Below are 25,479 nucleotides of genomic sequence, written 5' to 3'. Positions count from 1 at the left end.
CGTGTTTGATCCTAAACACATAATTAAATATTTATGAGTTTTTTATTTTAATTTACAAAGAATCAAATATAATATTTCACATTTCTACTGAACGGTCACTTCATTACTAATAAATAATTAACTATTAATAGGGGTATACTAAAATCAATTTCTCTTTAGAAAGTTAAGAACAGTTTTTAACTTCAAAAATAGCAAATATTTAAATTAGAAAAAATAATAATAATAGTTTTACTTTAAAACATCAATTAAATTTTAATATATTACAGACGTTAATAAATTATTCATTATATATAAACATCAATATTTTGTTTTTCTAGAGCATAACTACTGACATTTAAAAAATTATTTACAGAATTGCTTATTGATTTAAAAGTTAAATATCTAGAATAATTGCAATAATCTTCTTTGCTACAATATGGCAAAAGTCTGATATATAAAAATGTTTTCTCTCAGGGGGAAAAAAAATTAATGCACTTGTCTTCAAACACAAAATCTTATTCATAAATATACGATTTGTTTTTGATTATATTTAAATTTAAGCTCATATCTATACTTAGAAACTTGATTTTAAGTAGAAAATTATTCTTAACATGAAATATTATACTCTTATTCTTAGTTTTACAACAAATATAAAACTCAAAACTATTCGTATATATTTAAATATTTGAAATCTTCCATAATATTATCCGCCTATACGTCCAGTTTATAAAAAATTAAGTCTATCGTAATAATATCTTTACTATCTTTTAGTGTTATAAAATGGAATAAAATTTGATAAATTACTACATTTATAATCCTGATTGATAGAGAAGACTTTATTTTTTCTAGGTCTGTCCACTAAATTCTAATGGCTTTAATTAAAACCGTATTTTTAACAAAAGAAATTCAAAAACATTGTTTTTATAAATTGCCTATGTTTATTCCACACTATGCATTCTACATGGAAACAGATTATACTCATTTTTTTTTTCGTTTAGTACTTAAACAAATCCTATCCTTTCTCAAAAATATTTCTTTAGATTCTACAGTTTAGACAGTCAATTTTATTTATTTGTTACATAAAATCGTATATCATTTTATAATACTTTTTGATTTATTTTAATTAAAATTATTCTAAAATATTCTGATGTTTCATTAAATCTCTTACCTACATAATATATTAAAATGACAACATACATAACTAAAGATCCTTTAATTGTAAATTCTAACTCATTACAAAACTGGAAATTTCATAATTGGTAATCGAAGAGTCTAGATATGTCACATTATACAATCCTATCTCTGAAATAAACATAATTATAAAATCTTAAATGAAACGATCCTTATTAGAAAATAAAAGGAACTTACGAGAGTAGTATTTAAGAATTAAAGGTTTAAATATTTTATGTGTAATTTAATTATTATTATTATTATTACAGAGTGTAAGAAAACAAAATTCACTTTAGAGATGAAATAAAATAAATTTCAATTAATCCTATATTCTGAAAATTCAATTATATGAAGTAGTATTTTAAGCTTTTAACTCGTACATCATTAGAATTAAATTTATTCCTAGAAAATGGGCCTATATATAGGGTAATTCATGTTTTCTAAACTTAAATATGTAATATTCTCTTTCTCTCTCTCAAAAAAAAAAAAATGGATCATAATCTTCTTAACCCCAGCAAAAACATATTGTTGTAGTATTTCAGAACACTGATAGAAGTTAAGAATTACTGATATAAATATGTAAGAAATAAATTAAAGTTACAGCTAAGTATTAATTTCAGTATTAAATATTATAGCATTTTCTTCTTATTCCAAAATCTGAAAAAAGTAAATCATCTAGTGAAAAAAATATATACTGTATATATATTATAATTAGCCTAACCAATTCAAAATTAGTTTTTAAAATAAGCTTTTAATAATTTAAATCATTAAATTTTGTTTATTGGATTTTAAAATATAAAAATGATTTAATGATTTAACTATTTTGTATTAAAAAAAATTTTTTTTTTGCTTATTAAATATTAAAAGTGGATCATCTTTGAAGACATCTTAGCAACGTCCTTGTCTCAACCTACGTTCTTTTTCGTTTGTTGATAGAAATTGCAATTATAAAAATCTAAAGAACTAGAAAAGTATCTTTAAAAACTAATACTGTTTTTCTTACATTATCATCAAATAACAATGGGAAAAAAATAAAAATCGACATTAATTGTGCCTAGAGTAAATTCAAAGTGGAAGTAATTTTATATTAACATTTTACAAAAAATAAAAAAAAAAAAANAAATGAAGTCAAGAATCGAATCACTTAACTGAAATCCGCATTAAACTAGCGAACTTCATACGGTAAAATAATAGTAATAATTAATGCTAAAACTTTTTTTTATATTTTTTAAAACAGTTCTCGAGTTATTTATATTAAAATTTATTCATTTTCTTCTATTATTTTAAATATAAAACGATTTAATTAACGAATCAAGCGAACGATCTTTGCATTCGATACGCTTTTAATAATAAAAGAAAAGCGTAGAAATTTAGAATATTACGTTGATTAATATCGTTTTATTACTAAGAATTTCATGAAAAAACAATTTCATTTCTAACAGTTAAGCAATTACGTAGATTTCTGATACTTCTAGGAAATAGTACGTACGAGGAACATAGTTCAATGAATCGTTTTTCATCATATATGACAGCCTTATTTTATCCAGGTCGAATAAACGCATTTTAGTCACGACCAATTGTTGCTAATATCCCACGATGATAACTATAATCATAGTATTGAATAACCCAGCCAGGTGTTGCTAATCAATCATAGAACATAGGCATAGGTTTTTCGTAATTCCGAAATAACTAACAACATCGATATTAAAGGGAGAGAAGGGAGGGGAGAAAAAAAACGGGTTCATTTTTCAACAACTGACGAGTATATAATATCCGCTGTGTTAGTGTCACTTCCGGTGTCGCTGAAATCTCCCAATCCATTATCCTCGTCAGGCCAACGACGTCAGACACGATGCCACCCATGGGAAGAAGGCAAGCGAACCAGATCCTAATTCATCATATCACAGCAACAAAAGCATCGTCCATTGTATGTTATGTGTAGAAGTAAACGAGAAATCGGTAACAAATATCTCCCCCCATTCAATTATATAGATACCATCATTATAATCGAGTGTGGACTTTTTTTTTTTTTTTTTTTTTTTTTTACTTGTAGATAACGACTATTCGTAGAAGCTTTTGAATGTACTGAAACTGTCATCGTGGAATTTTAAATAGTAATAATTTATTTGTCATTTACTACCCGTCTCATGTCAATTAAATAAAAACTAAAATCTAAAATTGTCCACTATTGGTAATAATGGACAAATTAGAACAATTTCAAAAATTAGTAATTTCTATTTTGTTAACACAGTTAATATACGAAAAAACTGCAATAGAGAAATTGGAAGAATTTTGAACGTTGATTAGATAATCGTTCAGTGAAGGATCCGATCCAGACTATCATAATTTATTGCAGGAATTCAGATGTTATTCCTCATTTAGTGACTGATCTTCTTCATGGCTAGGTGTTCCTGTAATGGGGAATCTGGTCTGATCTTACAGTTTTAACGTGCTAGCTCTTCAGGATTGTCATTCTATCTTTTCACGGTCTGATAGCCGAGGCGATAGATATTCGGCTTTTGTTCTAATTTTTTTTACGGAAATATCAGAAATTAATACCAAAATGCTCCACTATGGCACTTTTGGCGCTGCAAGCAATAAATAGTTTACATATTACACTTATATAACACACTCATGCAATATAAAGATCTTAGCAATTCAGGAGGTACTGCTCAATGTGGTCCCCACTTTGAGGTTTAAGTTTCAGGTCGCTACGCAACGCGACACATAAGGGATTTGCCGAGGAGAAATGCCTCCTGGAAAGTTTTTTTTTTTTTTTATGGGAAACTGGCCTCTATTTAAGTGAAAAAAATCCGGAAAACTCCACGTCGCCAGCCCGTTGGCGAGGTGCGAACTGTATACTGATAGCTGGTCGTGGGACCAGCTACCAGTATACAGTGATTTTATCCACTTAGACACTTGTGGACTCGCTAAAGGTGTAGATCCTGAAAACAATGAACATGTGTGTGCAATAATTGATCTATGATGCTTCTTACATGCAGTGTGATACTATTTTTTAAGGATGTCGAAGACATTGCAAACATGTTCTCCATAAATCACACTTTTTAAGTGTTCCTACGAATGAAACTGCTTGCAACATCAAAAATGTCATAGTGTAGAATTTTGGCAGTAATTCTTTTAAAATAAGTGTCTTGTACATGTCCTACAATGTCTCCATACCAGATTTAGTGGAATTTGGACTGCTAAATATTTTTAGACAATGTTGAATAGAGGTACTTATGAACATCACGTATAAATTTTAGTATTTTCCCAAATCTGAATACAATTTTGTTTCACTTATTATTCTTTTTATTCTTCAATGACAATAAAGAGTTGGCTGAATGGCCGAGCGGTCAAGATAGCATCCTACCGCTCTGGACGGGTCGAAAAATCACCATAAATTTTTAAAGCGATGAGCTGTCTCCCTCACCACCGGCCGCCCCATTACCGGCCTGGCCGAAGACATAATGGGCTTGCTAAAAAGAGGTCCTCTTTTTAGCAAGCCCACAAGCTGAAAAAATTTTTAAAAAATTACAATAAAGCTATATTTGGGTTTTATTTTTCAGTTTTCAAACATTCAAAATAATGTAAATTTTTTTCTATTATAAAAATCGATACAAAACATGCAGGCTTGTATTCTTTCTACAGTGCTAATTCCTACTTCAAACGATTCTAACTTAACTTCGAACGTTAAATTTCAGAAAAGGTTAAATTTGATAAAAATTCGTTTCGGAGTTCGAATTCGAAACGTATTTGCAATCTATTCTGTGTCCAAGACAGTGGTCACTTGCTTTCCTTCTTGCGTTAGGCTCTTTAATTAATGCTTTTATCCCTTTATTTTTGGTGTGTTTAGTTATAAATATTGTGTGTTATTCGTCTATTTTAAATAATTTCTTCTACAAGTTTTCTTCATCGACAACTTTTGTACGCCCTGTACATTTTGTATAACTTTAATTAAAAATTCCTTGAACCTTTTTAAACCATAATTGACACATCCGAAGTTTAGGAACATCTTCTCCATACACATTAAGAATTTTTTTTACTGTTTGTACGGCGTTATATCCTTTCCGTAACTCATAAAGCATAATCTGCCCAATGTGCTTTTAAGGCTTATTTGAAGATATTTCAACATGATTTTATTCATAGAGAATGTAAAATAAAAAGTTTAAAATAACCTTCTAAACAAAGAATACAATCTCACGTTAACAATAATGTATTAAATTTTAGAAAAATACACAAAATCTTCCTATTTATTCATCCCAAGATAACTAACTAAAAATGGCATCCGAGAAGGGTGTTAAAGCAATGAAGTCTAAGAGGAAGGTTGGAATATCGACGATTGAGACGAATTTTGTTACAAGTGTATCAATAAATAATTTTTAAAGAATTTATTTTTATGTTTTTTCCCATTTTNGTGAATTTCAAAGTATATTTCAAGAACAAAAAAACTTTCATCCGAAATTGCTTAATTAACATAATAAATATTTTAATTCAAATAACTGAAATTAAGTAATATATAGCCTTTAAATTTCTTTAAAATAAGGACAACTCAATTTTTAGATGTATATAAATCAATATTCCAAAATGATTTGCCAGGCTCTACGCAAAAAAAAATTATTTTTGAGATCCATGAAAGGAGCGATGGAATTAATTAGAGGGTAGATTTATTTAGGTCGATAACAATACGATCGTTTTAAATACATAGTAGAAACATAAATTAAACTCACAATAAAATAATAAAATGTGTACAATAGTTTTACAATGAATTGGAAAATTCAATAGGTGTACAGAAATTCATCAATAAAACTGATCTCTCTTTTAGCAGCGCTGAATTCATCAATTACAGAGAAAAAGTCTAGTTCTTCAACGCTATCTCTGCAATATCTCTTTCAATGGACAAGACCGAAAGCAAAGAAACTCTCTCTTGACACGTTGTTGATCGGAGGTAAGATAGGGGCCCAATTATGGCCTACTCAGTTTAGTCTATTGTTTTGAATAAATCTTTTTTTTTTTTTTTCCAAGAAATGACTAAACTATCAACCATACTCTAGCTGATAGCTGGGGAAAAAATTGGAGTTGTTCGAAATAATAGTTCAAACTTGATGAGCCATAAAGGGGCTCTACCAGGATCAGATTTAGCTTTTTCGGGGCCTAGAGCTTATTGAAGTCCAATGGGGCCCAATTTTTACCATTTTTACCAAACTTACACTATAACCTAACCTATTGACTATTTTTTACTATACGATAAGTGTTCATTGTGGACCCCAGGGCTTAAGCCCTATTAGTCCCTATGTATTGATAGATCCGACCCTGGGCCCTACCTTAGTTTTTGATCAATTTTAACTTCGAAAATGAACATTCTGAATTTAACAGACACCGGAATAATTATATTTATAATAATTACCTATTTGATGATTTAAATACTAAAATATACCACCAAATTTGAGAGGCCCCTTAAATTCTCATGTCATTTATAATTAAAAATATAAATATAAAATTTTAATAAAATATGATAACAGATGGCACCATCAAAATTTTTAATGTTGCCGGGAAAGTCGAGCAACTCGTTGCTGGTTTATTCCATATAAGCTAGATCAGATGTTTCATAATAGAATCTGATGAAAGTAAAACATCTGAACCCGACTAGAGACATAACGTAATACAGTTGAAGAAAAAGAATCCAAACTTACCTGAAAATAAAATTACAGACAGCACAAATGAATTTATTTTTAGTCATAATGCTATAGAAGAGTCTCCTATTGTAAGCTTAAATTTTAATTAAATTATTTTAGACAAATTTCTTAATGTAACATGTTTTAAAAATTCTTTGTTCCTCTACTGTACAGAATTTAGAAAATTTTTAAAATGTGTTAGATTGGTCACTCGGTGTGATGTTTGTTTGTTTAGTTATGGCAACACAACACTTGGGCGATGCCTTCCGGGAGGTCTTTTAAAGGATAACTGGCCCCTATTCAGGCGTTAAAAGGGTGGAGAAAACCCGGAAAACTCTTCGTGGACGAGGTGCGAATCCTCAATCGAACTCCCAGTGTTTAGCGACTGAACCGCTGGGCCCACTCGGTGTGATAAACTCTTACGTAAGATAATCTTTGTAAATATAAATCATATAATAAAATATAATATAGTAGAAGGTAATAATCTTAATCTTTGCTGTTATCTTTTTTCCCGAGCAACGCCAGGCTCTTCTGCTAGTTCTAATATAATTTAAACATTGATTATTTATTAAGTACAAAGTTGCTATAGTATTAAATATTGAATATTGTTAAAACGATATTTTATTTAAAGTCGTTATTATTATATGATTTTATTTACTCTTTAGCTTTTAATATTGATATGCTAATAAGTTATAAAATATTTTCTGTAATTATTACTTGCAAGATTAATCAATAATAAATCTTATTAGACGTGAAAAGAGATTATTAATACCTCCGTCTGCAGTTATAAATTAGACTGAAAAACGATGTCAAGTTTGAAAAATATATTTAAGTTTATAAGATATGAACAATTAATTACATACCGAAGCTTTGATTTGCATAAAAATAGCCATGATTTAAATTTATATCTAAAGATTAATACTGCAAAAAATGTGATTATTAAGATCGGAAATGATTCTTTACACAATAAGAAGCACAATAACAATAAATACAGTATATTGTTGTTAATTACGTTTCAATTTTTTATCATCATCATGGGTTATTACGGAAAAAAATGGCAATTTCACTAATATAGAATATATTAATGGGGATTTCAATTACTTAACTTTCTGGTGTCTATAAACTTGTAATTAAATTCGTTTGGTTATTTGGCCATTAATTTACAATAAAACTGTTGAATATATATATATTTAAACATTTTCCGCCCTGTTGGCACTAAGAGTGCCTCTTTTTGCAAGCCCATTATGAGTTCGGCCAGGCTCACAATGGAGCTGCTGGGTGGTGAGTGACGGGGCCCAACATATCCGAATGGACCACCCCCCGAAAAACTCCTGGGGTTTTTTCGACCCGTTCGGATTCGAACCTGGGTCCCCCAGGGCGGTAGGCTGCCATGTTGACCGCTCGGCCATCCGGTCTCGGTTAATGTTTAAGAAATAATTTGTAATACTATTTTTCAGAAGAATATTTCAAAGATTACTTTCTCTTCGTAACAAATCACTTCAATTGTAAATGGAGGTTTTACGTTACGACCGTTATTTCGAGGTTTTATGGAACTCGAAGAAAATAACAATTTGTGCCTTTCTTATAGTAAATTTTTAACTTGTTAAAATAATTAAATATGCGCCTTTGTAATCTTGAGATTTCTAGGATTTTATTGTATATAGACTACAGTATTTGCAATAATATTTGTTGAAATTCTGTTCTTATATAACTGTTCGCTTTCATTTATTTATATTTGCTTTTCTCTGAGAGAAATTCATTTTAAATATTTAAAACATTTATATTTGAATTGTTTGCTTATGACGTACACAGATATTTATTATTTTAAAATATAAATAACTTTAAAATTTTATATATAAATTCACCAATTTACAAAATTTTAAAATTACTTTTATTATTGTTGATTTATGACAACGTTATTTATTTATTTAGGAAGTAACAAAATGTATGTATGTCTTCAGATATTTTCTTCGTAGATTTTGAAGTGTAGTTTTTCCTTGCCTGAAACAAAAAGTAACGTTTTTGCCAATGAAAAATGTATGGTCCATTCGAAAATGCATGTAATTTGCGGTCTAGTGGGCTACGATTGAAAGTTCTGAAACTTTTACGCAAATCACGAGTCAGCAGAAATACAACACGAAGATATTGGTTAACAGGCAGAAGGACACTTCAATGACGCTTCTAATTGTTGTAGGAATGTCTCCAATACTATGTACAGTACAACCAACCACACTCTAATTCACAATGCACCATACCTTCTGTCCTTTCAATAATTAACAAATTTGAGTAGATAAACTTTTTCCTTTTTCGTTTGCATAACTTTGATGTATGACAATAGGAAAAAAAATTATACAGTGGAGTACCGTTTATGACTCTCGAAAGACTAAATCAAACAGATTGATATCTGTTTGATCCGGTTCCCCGAGCTCCTATTTATAGGATCAGCTTACATTTCAAGATACTTTTTTGGTCCTTTTTTATTAATAATAAATAACACAATATCGTAAGTTATAATAACTTTAAAAATTGTAAGTAGAATTTTTCTTCTTTTCTCACTAAAACTAAACTTTTAACTTTTACCTCTAAAATAGCCCTTTACGGCTTTTTTTTTTCTTTTTTGGTTTATCAGATCTACCATCATCTTGCGTTTTGAAGCTATGTTTACAAAGTTATTGGCATAAAATAAACAGAGAGAAGCATTTGTATCACACGAACACGACGTGTTACAAGCGAGAACTCTGGCCGAAAACTGATTTCTAGACTTTATTTTGCATTAAACACAGTCCTGGTGTTTAATGCAAAATAATAATAATAATAAAAATAATCACAGAAACCCTTTCCCTGAACAAGAAAGAGAAAGATACTGTCAAACTTCAAGGATCTTGATTTTGTTTTAATGTATAAACATAATCATAAGATAAATGCGAATTTTGCAGAGAGAGAGAGAGAGAGAGAGAGTAATTAGACATTTTCTGTTTTCAGTCATTTATTCATTATTATAATACAATAAAAATTTACTACGAAATCACCTTTGGAGTTTTTCTTTTTTCTTGTTTTCCAACTCAAGTAAATAATTTCTTTGTTGTTTTACATATTTGTGCTTTCTCAATAGAATTACATAAGCTAGCACCTCTTCTGTATGGTCTTTATATGGAAATTGTAATGCCTTGTTACATAAAATATGTTCTATGTAGTCTTCGTAAATAGATACTTATTCACAATGTTTTTTTCAAAGTATTATTTACAATTTTGTATTAGTAGACAAATCCATATTTTTGGATAAATAATTAATTATCACCTTACGACTTCCGAGAAACATTTACACAAAAGTATGCATCTTTTATTTAAAAAGACATCTATAAATTAGACTAAAAACGTTTGTGCATCTTTAAGTATATGTTTCTCGGCAGTCGTAAGGTGATTAGTGATTAATAATAATTATTTCTTTTTTGCTGGGTGTGATTTAGATGTTTCGGATAAATTAATCCACCTCTATTTTTCACATTAAAAAGTTCAACTTTTTTTAAATTGGAAAAAGTATTGCATGTAGAAAATGCCTCAATGCAAACTTGACTTAAAGTTTCTACAAATGGGTCTACAGAGAAAACCACAGACATAGTAGTAAATAATGCAGTATCGAACTTCTGCTTTGTTGTGATCATGTTCAAAAAACAGCATCACAATCTAGTGTCTGAATTAAAAGCGTTTTTCAATTTTTTTAAAGTAAATCATCAGCAATTGGTGCAGGTGTATAAATGTTGGTACTGTTGGATAATTTCATCTGCCAACTCGATGAATTGTACCAAAGAAGCACTAACATAAATGGCCTGATGACCTACCGCTCTAAGGCATCCGGATCTAATGCGGACGGCTCGAAAAATCTTCAGGAACTTTTCGGGGGGTGGTCCGTCCGGATACGTCCAGCCCGTCTTTTACCACTAGGCACTCCATTGTTGGCCTGGCCGAACCCATAATTGATTTACTAAAAGAAGCTCTCTTAGTGCGTACAGGGCGGAAAGAGTTCATCCTTAAATAATAAAAGTAGAAAAAATAATATTAATTTTTCCAGTTATTTAATTTGAAAGTTAACTGAAATTTCTTTATTAAACTAATAGCGAGGTCAGGTCCGAAGTTTTAAACGCGAAAATGTGTACGTCGGACGTTCAGTGCCGCTTTCCCGTAAACTTAGAAGTTTGACAATGGTGTTTGGAATGTCGAGCATGATTCCACTGACTATCCAAACACCATTGTCAAACTTCTAGGCTTACAGGAAAGCGGTGCTGAACGTCCGACGTACACGTTTTCACGTTTAAAACTTCGGCCTCAACCTCGCTATTATGTGCATTTTGGATATACCAATACCCTTCAATTTCGTTTTTGTTTTTCTGTTTTAAATGATGTTTTAAAAGTGATTTTAACTTTTCCTTATGCTATTTTCGATGATAAACTTAATATCTGTTTTTAATAGAGGCCCACCAGTGGCCAAGCGGTCGTCGTTTCCTGAACACTGAGAGTTCAGTCGTGGATTCGTGCCTCGTTCAGACGGGCTAGCCACGTGGTAACCACGCTTTTCCGGGTTTTCTCCACGTCTGTAACGCGTAAAAAGGGGCCAGTTTCCCTTAAAAATACCTCCAGGAAGGCATTCCCTCTAGGCAGATCGCCCAAGTGTTACGTTGCCATAACTAAACAAACTGTTTTTAATATTTCAATTAGTTTTTGTAGTCTACTTTCTGTACTGTGGGATATAGGAATTCTTTATGTATTATTACTATTAATGTACAGTACGTATTAGCTTAAGTCTAAATATTTAAGGTTCAAAGAAGTCACAATAAATGTTTTCGGCCGAGACAGTTCAGTCCTTTGTACACTGATATTTCACGAAACCCATCAAATTAAATCGAAAGGCCCGATTACTGGTCGGCTTAGGAATTTTCAATGGCTGGATATCTTGAACAATTACAAGGCTGAAGAATTAAAAATGTGAGAATTTGAGCTATTTCCGGGCTACTATATACCGTAATGTTATTATATATATATTATTTAATTGTTTATCTTAAACTGTTGTTATTGCTGAAAAAATTTAAACAAATATATAAATTACATAACAAATAATATTTTTAAAAAGTAATTTCAATTTTTTCTTCACGCTTGAAAGATGGCAACACTTTACGCTAAACACGTGGTAATATTTTGATAACTCAGTTTCTAGAAGTGTTTTATTCAAATAAATAATTAAATTAATTTCAGATTGTTTTTTTGTAGTTTTATTTAATGAGTAAGAAAAGAAAAGGTAAGAAATATCTAGATAATGTAAAAATTAAATACATGCTTGAATATTTTAAGTCCAAACTTTTACTATAGAGTTGCTTTTAAACATTTCAAGAAATTTTAGAAAAATACGGTTTCAGTTCAATACGATTTCATTCAGTCGTAGTGGGTGAAAACCGTAAATTTCAATGAAATTGTAATAGATGAAAACCTGGTTAAGGTGTAATTCTTGATCATTTCAAAGTATAGCAAGATTGATATGCAAAACTAAATTTTTTTTTTCAAATATGAATTGTTTTATTGTACGAATGGATATAAATGAGGCAAGATTTTATCTCTGTGTGATACCATTGTTGCTCTGCTAGGATTGTAATCTTTACAAGCAAAAAACCAAAAAGAACTATTGATTCAGCAACTACTTTTTGCAAAACATGGCATTCTAAAATTTGCTCCCTGCAGTGCTTAATGAATTACAAAAAATCTTAGGTAAATTTTTATCATGTAGACTCAATGGCTGCACTTCCAGAACCTAACCTAGAGATTCCAGAAGAGCGGCCATCTGATCTACCAAGGTAAACATTTACCAAATCTTAAATAGAAAATGATTGGAAAAATATCCTAGTGTTAAAGTAGGAGTTTTCCTCTTTATAAGAGAAAGGCTAAAAATGTTTATTGATGAAGTATATTGTTAACATGAAGTTATTTGCTGATATATACAGTATTTATTATACAGAGTTCATATTATATAGTAACCATAACTATACTACATATATACAGTTTACAGATTATAAAGTTATTTCTAGCAAACAGTTAAGAGGAATTTTTTAAAAAAGATCAATTTTTGGATGTTTTTGGTAAAAACTAGAATGAACATTTAGAAAACTTAGAATATCTTGTGAAAAGTTCCTCCTAGATCCATGGTTCCCTTTGGGTTTTTCTTCATGTAGAAATACCATACAATCCTAAATGCTAAAGGTGTGTAGCAGAAATAAATTAGCTTTTTAATGCATTAATGTATTAGCTTTTTAATGCAAAGGAATAAGTTATTCAAAGTTACTCAACACAAAAATATATATCAAATTTTATACAGTCTTTGGACATTAATACTTAAATAAGCTTGATATATTATTAATTATTAGTGTATAAAAATTCTGTGTAAAGGCAAGACAAAAAGTAATGAAATCAATACAAAATAAAATATCATTGGTACAATATTAACAAAAAACATTAATAATTTTTAATAGTTTTAAAAAAAATAAAACTAAAATAAGATCAAATTGTGAAACAAACAATAAAAAATGATAATTTTTGAAATGAATAAATATTATATAATCAAGAGAGCAATCACAGGATGAAAAAAAATGTAGATTAGAATGGATTGTAGTAATTTGATGTGACATAGATGAAATTGATGATGTTACAAATGGTAGTATGTACTAGATTTTTAAACAGATAAGAAATTTATTACATAAGAACATACTTTGTTTTGAATGCATTTTGATATTTTTTAAAAAAGAAATTATATTAAGCCTTTTTTAAGACATAAATAAATCATTCAATATCATTATATCAATTTACAAATATAAATAATAAATTAATATAAATTAAAAGGATTTTTCACTGTTTCTTTCAGGAAAAAATGGGAAAATCAAGAAAATATAATTGGAAAGCTAGACAACAACAATCTGAACAGTTAAAAGTTCCAAAAAATGAGGTAAATATAAAATTAAAGATTTTACAGAAATTTATTATTATTTATGTAAAATACTAATCTAAGCAATCAGTATTATCTATGGAAAACTAATGAAAATGCTATAATTGATAAAATTTTGTTACAGTTAGATAATAGTGTGTATAATGTACAATTTATTCAGATTGTTAATGTCAAAACGTGTTTTAAACTATTTTAAGTAACAGAAAACATATTATGAATGATTCCAAATTAAGCTAATTTCAGTAAACAGAAACTGTAAACCACTCTCACTTCCTCAGCAGTTTACTTACAAATATAATGAAACACCAAACAATTTGCTGAGCTTATTATTTATTTACTGTTCAAACGTTTTCAGCCTACTTCTAATAGGCCATCCTCAAGACATTACTGTTCTACAATCGAATACAAAACTTTCGAATAAATTTTAAATTTAAACTTTTAACATATTTTTAAACATCTTTACAATAAATTGTAAACTATTAAATACTTAACTAAAAAATTTTTAAAAATATGTTAAAAGTTTAAATTTAAAATTTATTCGAAAGTTTTGTATTCGATTGTAGAACAGTAATGTCTTGAGGATGGCCTATTAGAAGTAGGCTGAAAACATTTGAACAGTAAATAAATAATAAGCTCAGCAAATTGTTTGGTGTTTCATTATATTTGAAACTGTAAACCTTTTTTATTTTTGTTCAGTGTGTCTGTAGAATAAAAGTATCATGCAATCCAGTATACTAAACCACAGGTCTGGTGAACCATGAATACAATAAAGTTATATTCTACAAAAAATCAAGATACTCATGTATTTTTTTAATGTAATTAACTAGTAAATATTTGGTTAAAGTATACCTAGGTAACCCCTATGGCCGTGCTTCCGGTCACCATCTTGTTTGTGACATGTGCATGCGCAAACGAGATGGCAAGCGTTGAAGATTACTGATACGCACATATTTTTAAATTTTATGTTTAAACTAAAACATTTTGGTTAATGTTACCTATGGTGACTAAAATGGCTGCTGTTCTGACTGATCGTGCTCCCAACGGACCTCCCGGAGAGCCGCCAGCAGGCCGCTGAGTGTTTAACGTTATAGTTATTGATTCATGGTACTTTTGAACAAAGTAAAAAAAAAAACAGGAAACGTCTACTGAAAATATAGTTAATCTAACTGAAACAAAAGGAACCTAACCGAATAGCCATCATTTTAGATACCATATGTAACATTAACCAACCTTTTTAATTTGCTTTTATTTTCCTAAATTTTTTCCTGCTTGATGACTTGGTTATACTTGTTTTATAGAACCTTCCATTCTCTAAATTGACAATCTGGCTAAATTTTTAGTAGATGTTTACTTCTTTTCTTACCTTTTCATGTATTCCTTTCCTCTGTTTGCTGGGTTCAGCACAGTAGGCACCCACGTTCTAACTTAACCTAACCTATTCTAATACATTACCAAATTATTCCTTTTTTCTGTTAGATGATTCGGGGCAGTAGGCATCCACATTCTAACCTTACCCAACCTATTCTAATAAATTACTGAAAAATTCCTTTTTTCTGTTAGATGTGTTTGGAGCAGTAGGCATCCATGTTTTAACATAACCTATTTCAATAATTACCAAATAATTTCATTTTCCGGTCTTTTTATTTGGCCGACAGATAATCCATAAAAAACATTAGCAGAATTTTCCTACTTTTTAAAATTAAAAAAGAAAAAATTTACAAACTTTCAAATAACAAGAATGCCATTCAAAAAAAAAAATTCAATGTGCACTGTCTGTAAGCACTATCACTGAACTGAAAATTTGCATAATTCCTCATATTTTCTGAATGGAGAATTTTGAAGAAAATTAGCATATGAAAGTGTCATGTGTGATCAGTGCCACTTTCATTGTATTTCTAATCGCGCATGCCGTCGAGATTACCGGAAGCATGGCCATAGGGGTTACCTAGGTATACTTTAACCAAATATTTAAATGTAAATCACAGTTCACATCTTTCACATATAAATATATTTTATTAATAACTTAATAGAAATTAATAATGATTATTGATTGAACAGTTGAATAATGAACACTTAACACAGACAGAAACTAACATTTGTAAATGTGATTAGATTAATGAGAAAGTTTAGTACAACACCTTTTTATATTTTTAACTATATCTTATTAGTATTTTGTATGAACTATAAAGTTTTATGAACATTGAATAAAAAATTAAACATTGTAGTAAAAAATAGAAAACTAATGAAAATAAGACACATAAAAAAACATTGCTTTTAAATATTTTAATTACAGTATTTAGTTGAAAATTTAAGTTTAACTTTTAAAGTCAAAATTAAAAACAAAATATTAACAAAAATAATAAAATTTAAAGTTGACAAATAAAAACAAGTATACAAAATTTCCTATAGACGAACTCTAAAAGTGCCTTTTTTTCTTTCTATCTCATCTTATAAAAATGAAATATTCATTAAAGTACTGATTTTATATCTGTTTCAGGTAAAATTAAATTTGGATATACCAATTGACACAAGCAAATATGATGAAAGCAACACTTTTGCCCTGCCCTCTAAAAAGGAGAAATCTGAAAAAATTAAAAATAAGCCTACCGTTTTTCATAAGTCTTTATCAAAGAAGGAAAGAAAAAGAATTGCACAGAAACAAAGAAGACATATGAAAAGATTACAAGTAAATCATTTTTAAAATTTAATAGCACAGTTATGATAAAAATAATTTAACATAAATATTTTATAATTTTATTTTGATACATAAAATAACATTTGATTAATTAATTTTAGTTAATTTTTTAATTAATTTTTTTATCATGCCAGCTAATATTTTAGATACTTCCTATATCACCTTTCATCTTTTTTCTGAGAAAACAGTTCTTATGTAGTTATTTATTTTGTTATTTAATTTTCATTTTTATCAAAATTCATTCATACTTTTTATAGAAAATTCTACTTTGTATACAATAGAATCTGTTTATTGTAATTAGGGTAGTGTTGTTAATCATTAATGCCATCAGCAAGTCCTAAAATAGATAAGTAAAATATTTTAAAAATTTTGCATATTGTAATAAAAGTTTCACTTATAATTATCATTATCTTCATGTAAATAGTTATTTTTAAGCTGCCTTTTTATACTATTAACCTCAAACCTGGGTGATAATGAACAATTATTATCAGTTATTGTCATTAGCCTTAATCCAGTGTTTTACACATTAAATGCTAATCATTTTAAACATTATTTGCTCAGTATAGTAGCTTGCATTTCTTCAGGTGTAAGCTAGCTTTTGTTAAAAACAATACTGAATGAATTACTATTAATCAATAATAATAATTATACTTAATAAATCTGTAAGTTACACGAGTTTTGCTTTAACATTTTCTTTCAATATTAGGTGAATAAAATCAGAATTTCCACTAATTGTAGTCTTATTTATTTAACCAGCTTAAAATTATGTCAGATATTGTTATCAGTACAGGAGAATCCCAAAGTGATTACAATAAGCTGATTATGATATACAGGGTTCAAAGGATAGTTTGTGCACTTCCTATAACTTTTAAACCACTTGTCATAGTGCTATGGAAGTATGACAGAATGCAATAATAAATATTTTTTTTTCCTGGAAAATGATTTTTACTTTTGTAATACTTTCTGCTGTAATAAAGCACAAATTGTCCCCCCTGGTGGTACATTTTTAAGTAAATTTTTTTCTTTGCCAAACAAAANCATTGAATAATTTGATTTAATAAAATTATTGATGGAGTCCTGTTCCTCTGGCCCCTAATGACTAGCTACCATTCCATTAATATTCAGGATACTACCCTAATGACTAGTACCTGAATATTAAGATATTATACATATATGTGTGTGTGAGTGTGATAGCTGTAAAGTTCAATGATATATATATGATAATAGCATACTAATAGTGAGATCAGATTGTCATTAAAGTTACAGCTAACAAATAGTGATATTAGAAGTTCAACTGTTAAGAAAGTTTTATCATCACTAATGTATTTATAAAATGTTTTAATATGCAATTTTAATTTTATTTTGATCAAAAGAAAAAAAATTTAAACTATTAATCAGTTTTACAATAAAAATTTAATAATACTTACTATTTATTAAACATATATTTAAAAAGTTAAAATTAAATTCTCTTTATAATTTTAAGTCAGTTAAATGTTGAATTTAAAGAAATATGCAGACTATATTCAAGTCAATATGGTAATAAATTTTTAAATTATTTCTATTAAAAATATCTAATTACAGAGAAATGAATTATTAGAAGATTTGCAAAAAGTACAAATTTCTAATGAAGAATTAAAGTTAATGACATCGATAACAGATTTTCAAACAAAAGGGCGAAGAAGGTAAAATAATGTTCAAAATTAAATTAAAATTATTAAATTTAATAAATTTATACAAATAATGTTTCATAAGCTTAGAATAACATTTAAAATGATTGAATTTCAGATTTTTAAAAGACGCAAAAGTTGTTAATAAAGCATCAATTGAAACTGTGACAGAAGATAATGAGGAACTAACTAATATCATAGGAATTGACAAAAAAAGAAAAAATTGTTATGAAATAGAAAATGAAAGTATTGAAAGTGATGAAGAAGCTAGTAAGCTTCTAAAAATTGATTCTGTTTCAAATTCAGAAAATGGAGTAATTAAATCTTTAGAAGATAATACAGAAGAAAATTTTTTAGATTCAATTTCTGAACAAAACATTATAGAAAATAACACATCTAATGTTCAGGTAAATATGAAGTGTTTTAATATATGCTCTGATATTTTTATTTTAATGTTATAGTTTGGATAGCTAAAATTAACAGAAACAATTTTAGTAGTACATCATTTCTCAAACTTTTTTTTTATATGACCCAATATATTTGTTCGTAATGGTTCCATGACGCAAATGCTTATAAAATTTTAAAAACATCTGATAAACTGGAGTCACTGTATATTATATAGCAAAACAAAATTATTCATTGTTGATAATAACTTCTATGTGTGAATTGTAACATCAAGTACATTTCTATTAAGAGCAATTTGGGCCAATTTCAATTCATAACAAATAACTTACTTTAATTTCAGTTTTTATTATTGAAATTTCACTATTAAAAAGTAAGACTGACGATTGTAAATAAAACAGACTGTTACAAATTATTTAGGAATTTGTTTTACTTTGAAAAATTAATGAATGTCTAATTTTAATACTTAATGAATCTTTTGTTTAAAATATAACTTTCAGACTGTAAGAAGATTTTTTGTCAATTTCATTTTGTATATAGACAAAAGAAATTATTTATTGATCCACTTGTGCCAAAATTCATCTGTTATTTATTTTATAATTTATTGTTTTGTATAACAATAAACCTAAAAGTTTGAATAAACAAAGAAATATTTTCAAAACCTCTGCACCTTAAATGGCTTTTATGACTGTGAACATATAATGATTTTCTATTTTGATGTTATTCAAAATAAAAAAGAGAAATCAATTTCATATACACACATTCTCTGATCTTAACTTTATTACCAAATGACAATAATAATTATGAGAAAAAAGTTTTTAACAATTTTCAGTACTTAACAGATGCATCTACTATTCATAGTTCTTACAGAAGATTTCAGTAATACAAGTATTACAAGTATTTCTACAGAAGGCAGTATCATTTTATAACCCATTAAAATTTAATATGATCATAGTTTGAGAAATGCTGGTATAATTTATAGACTCTCTTCAGAATGTCCCTTGATTCAGCAATATGCCATGATATAACAACCAATAAAGAAGGTTTTGGTCATTCTCTTATAAGTGTAATTCTATCTTTTTATCAATATAAAGGATTACTGATCAATATAAAGGATAACTGTGCCTCAAAAAGGCTATCAGGAATACAAGATGCCAAACGTACTCTCTTTTGTACAAGCTGATAAAAATGGAGCACTATCTTTATGAACAAGACTCACAACTCCTAGCAATTGTGAATAAAAGTGTCATTAAGTTGACACAGAATGTCAAAAGAAATTTAAAACACATTTACATCAAGAAACTAAGATGGATATTCTGAATGCAGAATATTAAACCAAACATAGGCAGAAACACCCATATCACTGCATGGGATAATATCGTACCCCTGCAATGCATTTTGGAAGCCTTGGATTACAGTCCTCTTTATGCTCCAACCCCTTTGCCAAAGCCAGAGACCTTCATACCAGATATTGAATTGGTCATTAAGGGCATGAACGAAATGAATCAGGATTTTGTTCGTTGGAAAACCAGATTCCGAATGACAAAAGAAGTAAAAAGCAATGGGTCGAACACACAATGATTTCAAAACATCATAAAGAATTCACGACAATGGTTACAACAGAACAACATAGTCCTGATGAAGGCCGACAAATCGAAAGGAGTGGTATTGCTAAAACAATCAACCTACAATGAGAAATTAAGTGAATATATTTCAAGCACTGAAGGTCAACCTACACCTGTCCATTTTTTAGAAACCCTGCAGCAAAGGGTTAAAAAGTTCACATCCACTCCTTTGACATGACTCTTATGTATGCAAAACTCCACAGTCCATGCACCAAGAGCACCAAGAATATTTGCTTTCATCAAAACACACAAACCAGGATACCAAATATGCCCTGTAATTGAGAAATGTAACTCTCCAACTTTCTTAATCGAAAAACAACTGGTCAAATTCTTCCAATCTAAAGCTCATCGTCATCCACTCTCGATCAACAACTCTCTACAACTCATAGAAGATCTCAAAAACATTTCTCTAATGGACAATGAATATATGACGGTCTTAGATTTTTAAGTCGATGTATCTATCGATAAAATTATCTCCTTGCTTCTGCGCAATAAGAGATTTTTTATTTGCCAATGTTGAAAATGCACCACGACATCACAATCAAATACTGGAACTTGTGCACCTAGTGTGTTATACATCGTTTTTTGAATTTGAGAATGAGTTTTATTTGCAAGGAAGAGGCGTACCGATGGATAGTCCCACTTCAGCAATTCTTTGTGAGTTGGTCTTACAGCAACTCAAAAACAAAATTCTATCCAGTTTTCAACACCTTATTGTTTTGTATGCCAGATACATCGACGATATATTCATCTTGTGGAAAAGAAAACCTAACCTACAGCAATTTTTGGATATGATCAATAGTAACCCTTACGGTTTCTTACTACAAGTGGACCAGGAGAGTGATAGTATTGTAAATTTTTTGGACATTTCCATCACTTGCAGACAGGGAGAGATCAGGACCAACATATACAGAAAACCATGCTTTCAACCCACTTTAATTCTGCATAATTCGATCAATCCGCATCACATCAAATTGGTAGTCTTTAGGTCCAGGATAAAAATGGCTTATACGCATTGTACAAGTATAAAAGACACAATAGCGGAGCTAAACTATATTCTAAGGATTGCAGAACAACAAGGATACCAAAAGGAAATCATGGAGAAACTTACCGCAACCTTCCAAACAACTAAACAACAGCATCCTACAGTAGAATGTAGACAAAGGATGGTTTTTGAGATAAATAGATAAAGAAACAGCCAGGGCTAATAATTTCTGAGTGATATATCAACGCAATCCTACAGTTTTCAAGCTATTAAGAAACAATAAGAAGCGTTATGACTGGAAATCGGCATCAGGGCTGATCGTGTAATGGCATTCTATGCCATTACACGATCAGTGTTTTAATTCGGATCTTGTCTACATGGGCTCAATGTATCAATAACAATGCGAAACTTGCAGCAATGTATCAAAGAGCATAAATATACGATTAATAATAACCTTGACAATACCATGCTATCGGCTTACGCATCACAACACGACATTCAAGTCCATTGGGATCGGGCAGAAATAATTAAACCTACGACAAATTTACACACAATGAAATATCTAGAGAAATTAGAGATCTTTAAGGCACACAAGAAAACTGGTTGTGTCAACCATAGGGATGCGAACTCTTTACCTACCACATGGCGATCCTTTTACAAGAATTAATGGCTTTATTATTTTTGTTAAGGAACATTTTTTCGGCTTAATTTATATTTTTCATTTATTTTATCACCACAGCTATTTTTCTGTTATTTATTTTAATTTCATATTTACGTTCTTTTTTGTGTTTGATTTTATTCTATGTTATGGTAACTGAAGAAGATCGTTAAGAAACGATCAAAAACATTTTTACTTTATTAATTTTTATTAGCTGGATTATTAAAGGTGTGTTTTATTCATAGTATATTTATCTAGTTGGTTCATTATATAAATATAAAGGTTGAAACGTTGAAACAACTAATGTGGAAATAAAAATAAATTACACTCTTAGGTGAAAATTTGTCTTAATATTTTTAAAAATTTTAATGAGAATTATATTTATTATACATAAAAAATATTGTATAAATAAATATAATTTTGTTAATGAATTAAATGGAAAAGATGATAATATGTAAATATGAAAAACCATTATAATTTCTTCCAAAATATTATTATTATTCAAATTAGATTTGAATAATAATAAAGCATACATGCATTTGTAGAACTAATCAACCATTATTTGACTAGTTTGTTTTTTTTCACTTTTCTGATTCAACTATCAACTATCATTAACTATGTAAAAAGAAATTAATGTAGTGATATTTCTTATTTGTTTTTTAATTAATTTTTAAAAATTGCTTTAAATAGTATAATTTTAGAGTGTAGTTTTTTAAGGTTTGGAGTATTTTTCTCATATAGGCACAAAATTGTATGACATAATTGATATCTACCAGCAAAATTGGAAAATATTGAGAAAATTTGATACAATATCCATTTGTTACAATATCCATTTTCAACAGGTTTTCTAAAGATTATAAATAGAATCTGCTGTAGTTAAATTTATTTTTATATGGTATATACAATTTATATTTTTGTATGAATTATATATTATAGATAAATTATTAAATCTAATAATTATTAATCTGTTTAAGATTTATGCTTAAGTTACATTCTGAAGAGTACTGCTGTCTACATGATATCATTTAAAATATTTTTCAAGCAATTGTGTATGCATAATATATTAAAAAGAAAATATATATGTTATAATCATATTACTTTGATAATTACAACATTGAACAAAATTAATGTTTAAAAATAAATAATTATTAAATATGATGTTGAATACTTTGACCATGTTTATTTTAAAAAATCTAATGTAAAAATTGTCAGTTTTATCATTTTAATAATTTATGATAGTTTGTTTTTAATTTAAAATTTAATATTTTATAGTTTTTATTTATATAACTGTTTAATGATTTTTATCTTTGATTTATCCTGAATATATAGTTTAAATAAATTATTATAATCAAAATTACTTTTGTCAGAATTATTTAAATATAATTGAAGAAGATAGAAGAAGTGAAAATAACTCATTTATTCAAGAATTTGAAGAATTTAAATCAAGATTAAAGCCAAAACCAACTGTTTATTATCCAAAACCTACATTATATGAGAGAAAAATATTAAAAAAAAATTTAAGAAAGCAAATGAAGTTAAAAAAGAAGGTATGAAAGATAGTTATATAAAGTATTGTATATTTGTATAATATTATGTAATATTTTATATTTATGTATACAAGATAAAAAAGTTATTGGAATTTTCACCACCCACATGACATAGTGAGGGTAGGCAGGACATTGCATAATCAGAATGCAATGTCCTGCCTATTCTCGCTATTTGTAGGAATTTGAAAGCATTCATGATATCATACCACAGAAGATCATGACATCCCCATTTCCAAAAGCATCAAGAGTACTGTTTTTATAATATATATATATAGCATTGTCAGAATTTGAAATGACACCCATGATTAGTATAAGCAGTTCTGTATGTATAAATATTTAGTCTAGACACAACAAATATCAGATCATATGGGGAAAACGATAGTCACGGAATATCGGATTTTTACTCTTCAAACTGCGATATCTCGAAAAATTACAGTCAGAAACAAAACATTTATATACCATTAAATTTGTGAGACAATTTGAAGGTTTTGTTACTGTTCATAATCATCCATGTAGTGGGCACATCTCAACCTCAATGAATGATGAAAATATTGCATGTGTTTGGAATGTCGTTCACCGCAACAGACAGAAAACAAAAAATAGCATAAGAAGTTGGATTATCTGTTGGAAGTTGCCACAATATTCTAATCAGTCCTCTGAGTTTTATTTTTATCAGCATATGGTTTCAAGAATCTTGTTTCCAGAGCAGAAATAAATGCAAAGAACAGTATTAGGAGACCTAATCACTATGTTTGATAGAGAAAAATTTTTGAGCATCATATTTACCAAAGATGAGAGATGGTGTTTTCTATGTGATTCAGAGACAAAACATCTGAATAGAAACATTATCATCTCAGTCAAAGAAATAATTTGTGGATAGGAACAAAGAAAAAGTTATGTTGTATATTGTTTTTATTTTCATTTTTTACTAAGATTTAATTTTTGGTGAATGATGCCCTGGAAATGTATCTTGACATCCTTTGGTGTTTAATTAAGGGATGCAATAAGGAGAAAACATTCACAGAAATAGAGAATAAGCACATTGGACAATAAAGAATTTTTGAGGTCAACGTTCCTTTTTTTGTATCTCATCTCTTTTCAGAAAGTTGCCCTTTGGGGCATTTCTCAAATTTAAAAACAGACTAATTGGCTGTAGTTTCTATATGCAATCAGTGTTTGTATCATACAGTTATCAGATCAACTGTGAAATATAATTTTTTTTCCCTATAGTTTTATATTTAACAGTTCTGACTTTTTCATATCAATACTACAGCTTGCTGGAATTTCAAATCATGTGAGAATCTCATCAAAATTTGTTAGAAAACTCAATATTTGCTTTTGTTTTACAACCTCCAAGGTAGAGATTTTTCGAAACCTTTTGCCTGATACTTGTTGCACATCATTTAATAAGATTATTGCAACACAAAAATTGCTGCATATCTTGAGAGCTTTTGAATTTTGCTGGGATAAACTTATGGAAACATTTGCTTTTCTCTATCTTGAATTGAAATTTCATGCACTACTTTCTGCTTTTCTTTATACTCTGGATCCAGTTGAACACCTCATCCTCCAATTCTTGGTACTTTTCATTTTTCCACTTTCACTTGTAAAATAGTCATCTTATCTCTGCTTGGAATGCATGCTTATTGTAGGTAATGTGGAAAATTTATTCTTTTTTTGCAAATATTGTTATGCCTTGAGATTCTATGAATACTAGTATCATTTTTATAGGCAATTGAAACTTTTTTTCTTAAATTGAAGCATATATGAGGTCTGATCAAAAAATATCCAACCTTATTTTTTCTTTGCAAGTATTTGTAAGCTGGGGAGGAGACTATGTCATCATGAGACCTTGGACTCTACTGCATATATGTGAATTTTGACAAGCATGGCCTATCCTGCTGTTGTTGCTGTCAGGCAGCCATGATAGTTGCATGTTTATTCAATTATTGTTGCATTAGTGATTAAGTGAAAATGTGTTGAACAAGATTTTGACAAAACAAATTTTCATTCAGTTTTGTCAGAATCTTGCTGATTAAATAAAGAAAGCTTTTGGTAAGGAAACTATGTGTGCTATGCAGATTAAAGAGTGGCATC

The 25,479-nt window shown here is 28.7% G+C and overlaps 1 protein-coding gene across 1 annotated transcript in view; it reads left to right on the top strand.

Annotated features, from left to right (window-relative positions):
• The first annotated feature begins 11,980 nt into the window (after positions 1-11,980).
• LOC111621879 (probable ATP-dependent RNA helicase DHX37) overlaps positions 11,981-25,479 on the top strand; it is a 68,136-nt gene continuing 54,637 nt past the window's right edge. Inside the window, exons 1-6 of the mRNA XM_023364138.1 lie at positions 11,981-12,111; positions 13,723-13,803; positions 16,301-16,489; positions 18,080-18,180; positions 18,284-18,572; positions 23,203-23,382. Of these exons, the coding sequence (XP_023219906.1) occupies positions 13,729-13,803; positions 16,301-16,489; positions 18,080-18,180; positions 18,284-18,572; positions 23,203-23,382 (834 nt within the window). The 5' untranslated portion in view covers positions 11,981-12,111; positions 13,723-13,728. The remainder of the gene's footprint in view (positions 12,112-13,722; positions 13,804-16,300; positions 16,490-18,079; positions 18,181-18,283; positions 18,573-23,202; positions 23,383-25,479) is intronic.

The sequence above is a fragment of the Centruroides sculpturatus genome, unplaced genomic scaffold, assembly GCF_000671375.1.
Source record: "Centruroides sculpturatus isolate CEXI.00-Female unplaced genomic scaffold, Cexi_2.0 scaffold14, whole genome shotgun sequence".
In the NCBI taxonomy this organism is placed as follows: Eukaryota; Metazoa; Arthropoda; class Arachnida; order Scorpiones; family Buthidae; genus Centruroides; species Centruroides sculpturatus.
This window is presented reverse-complemented; position numbering and strand designations above follow the sequence as displayed.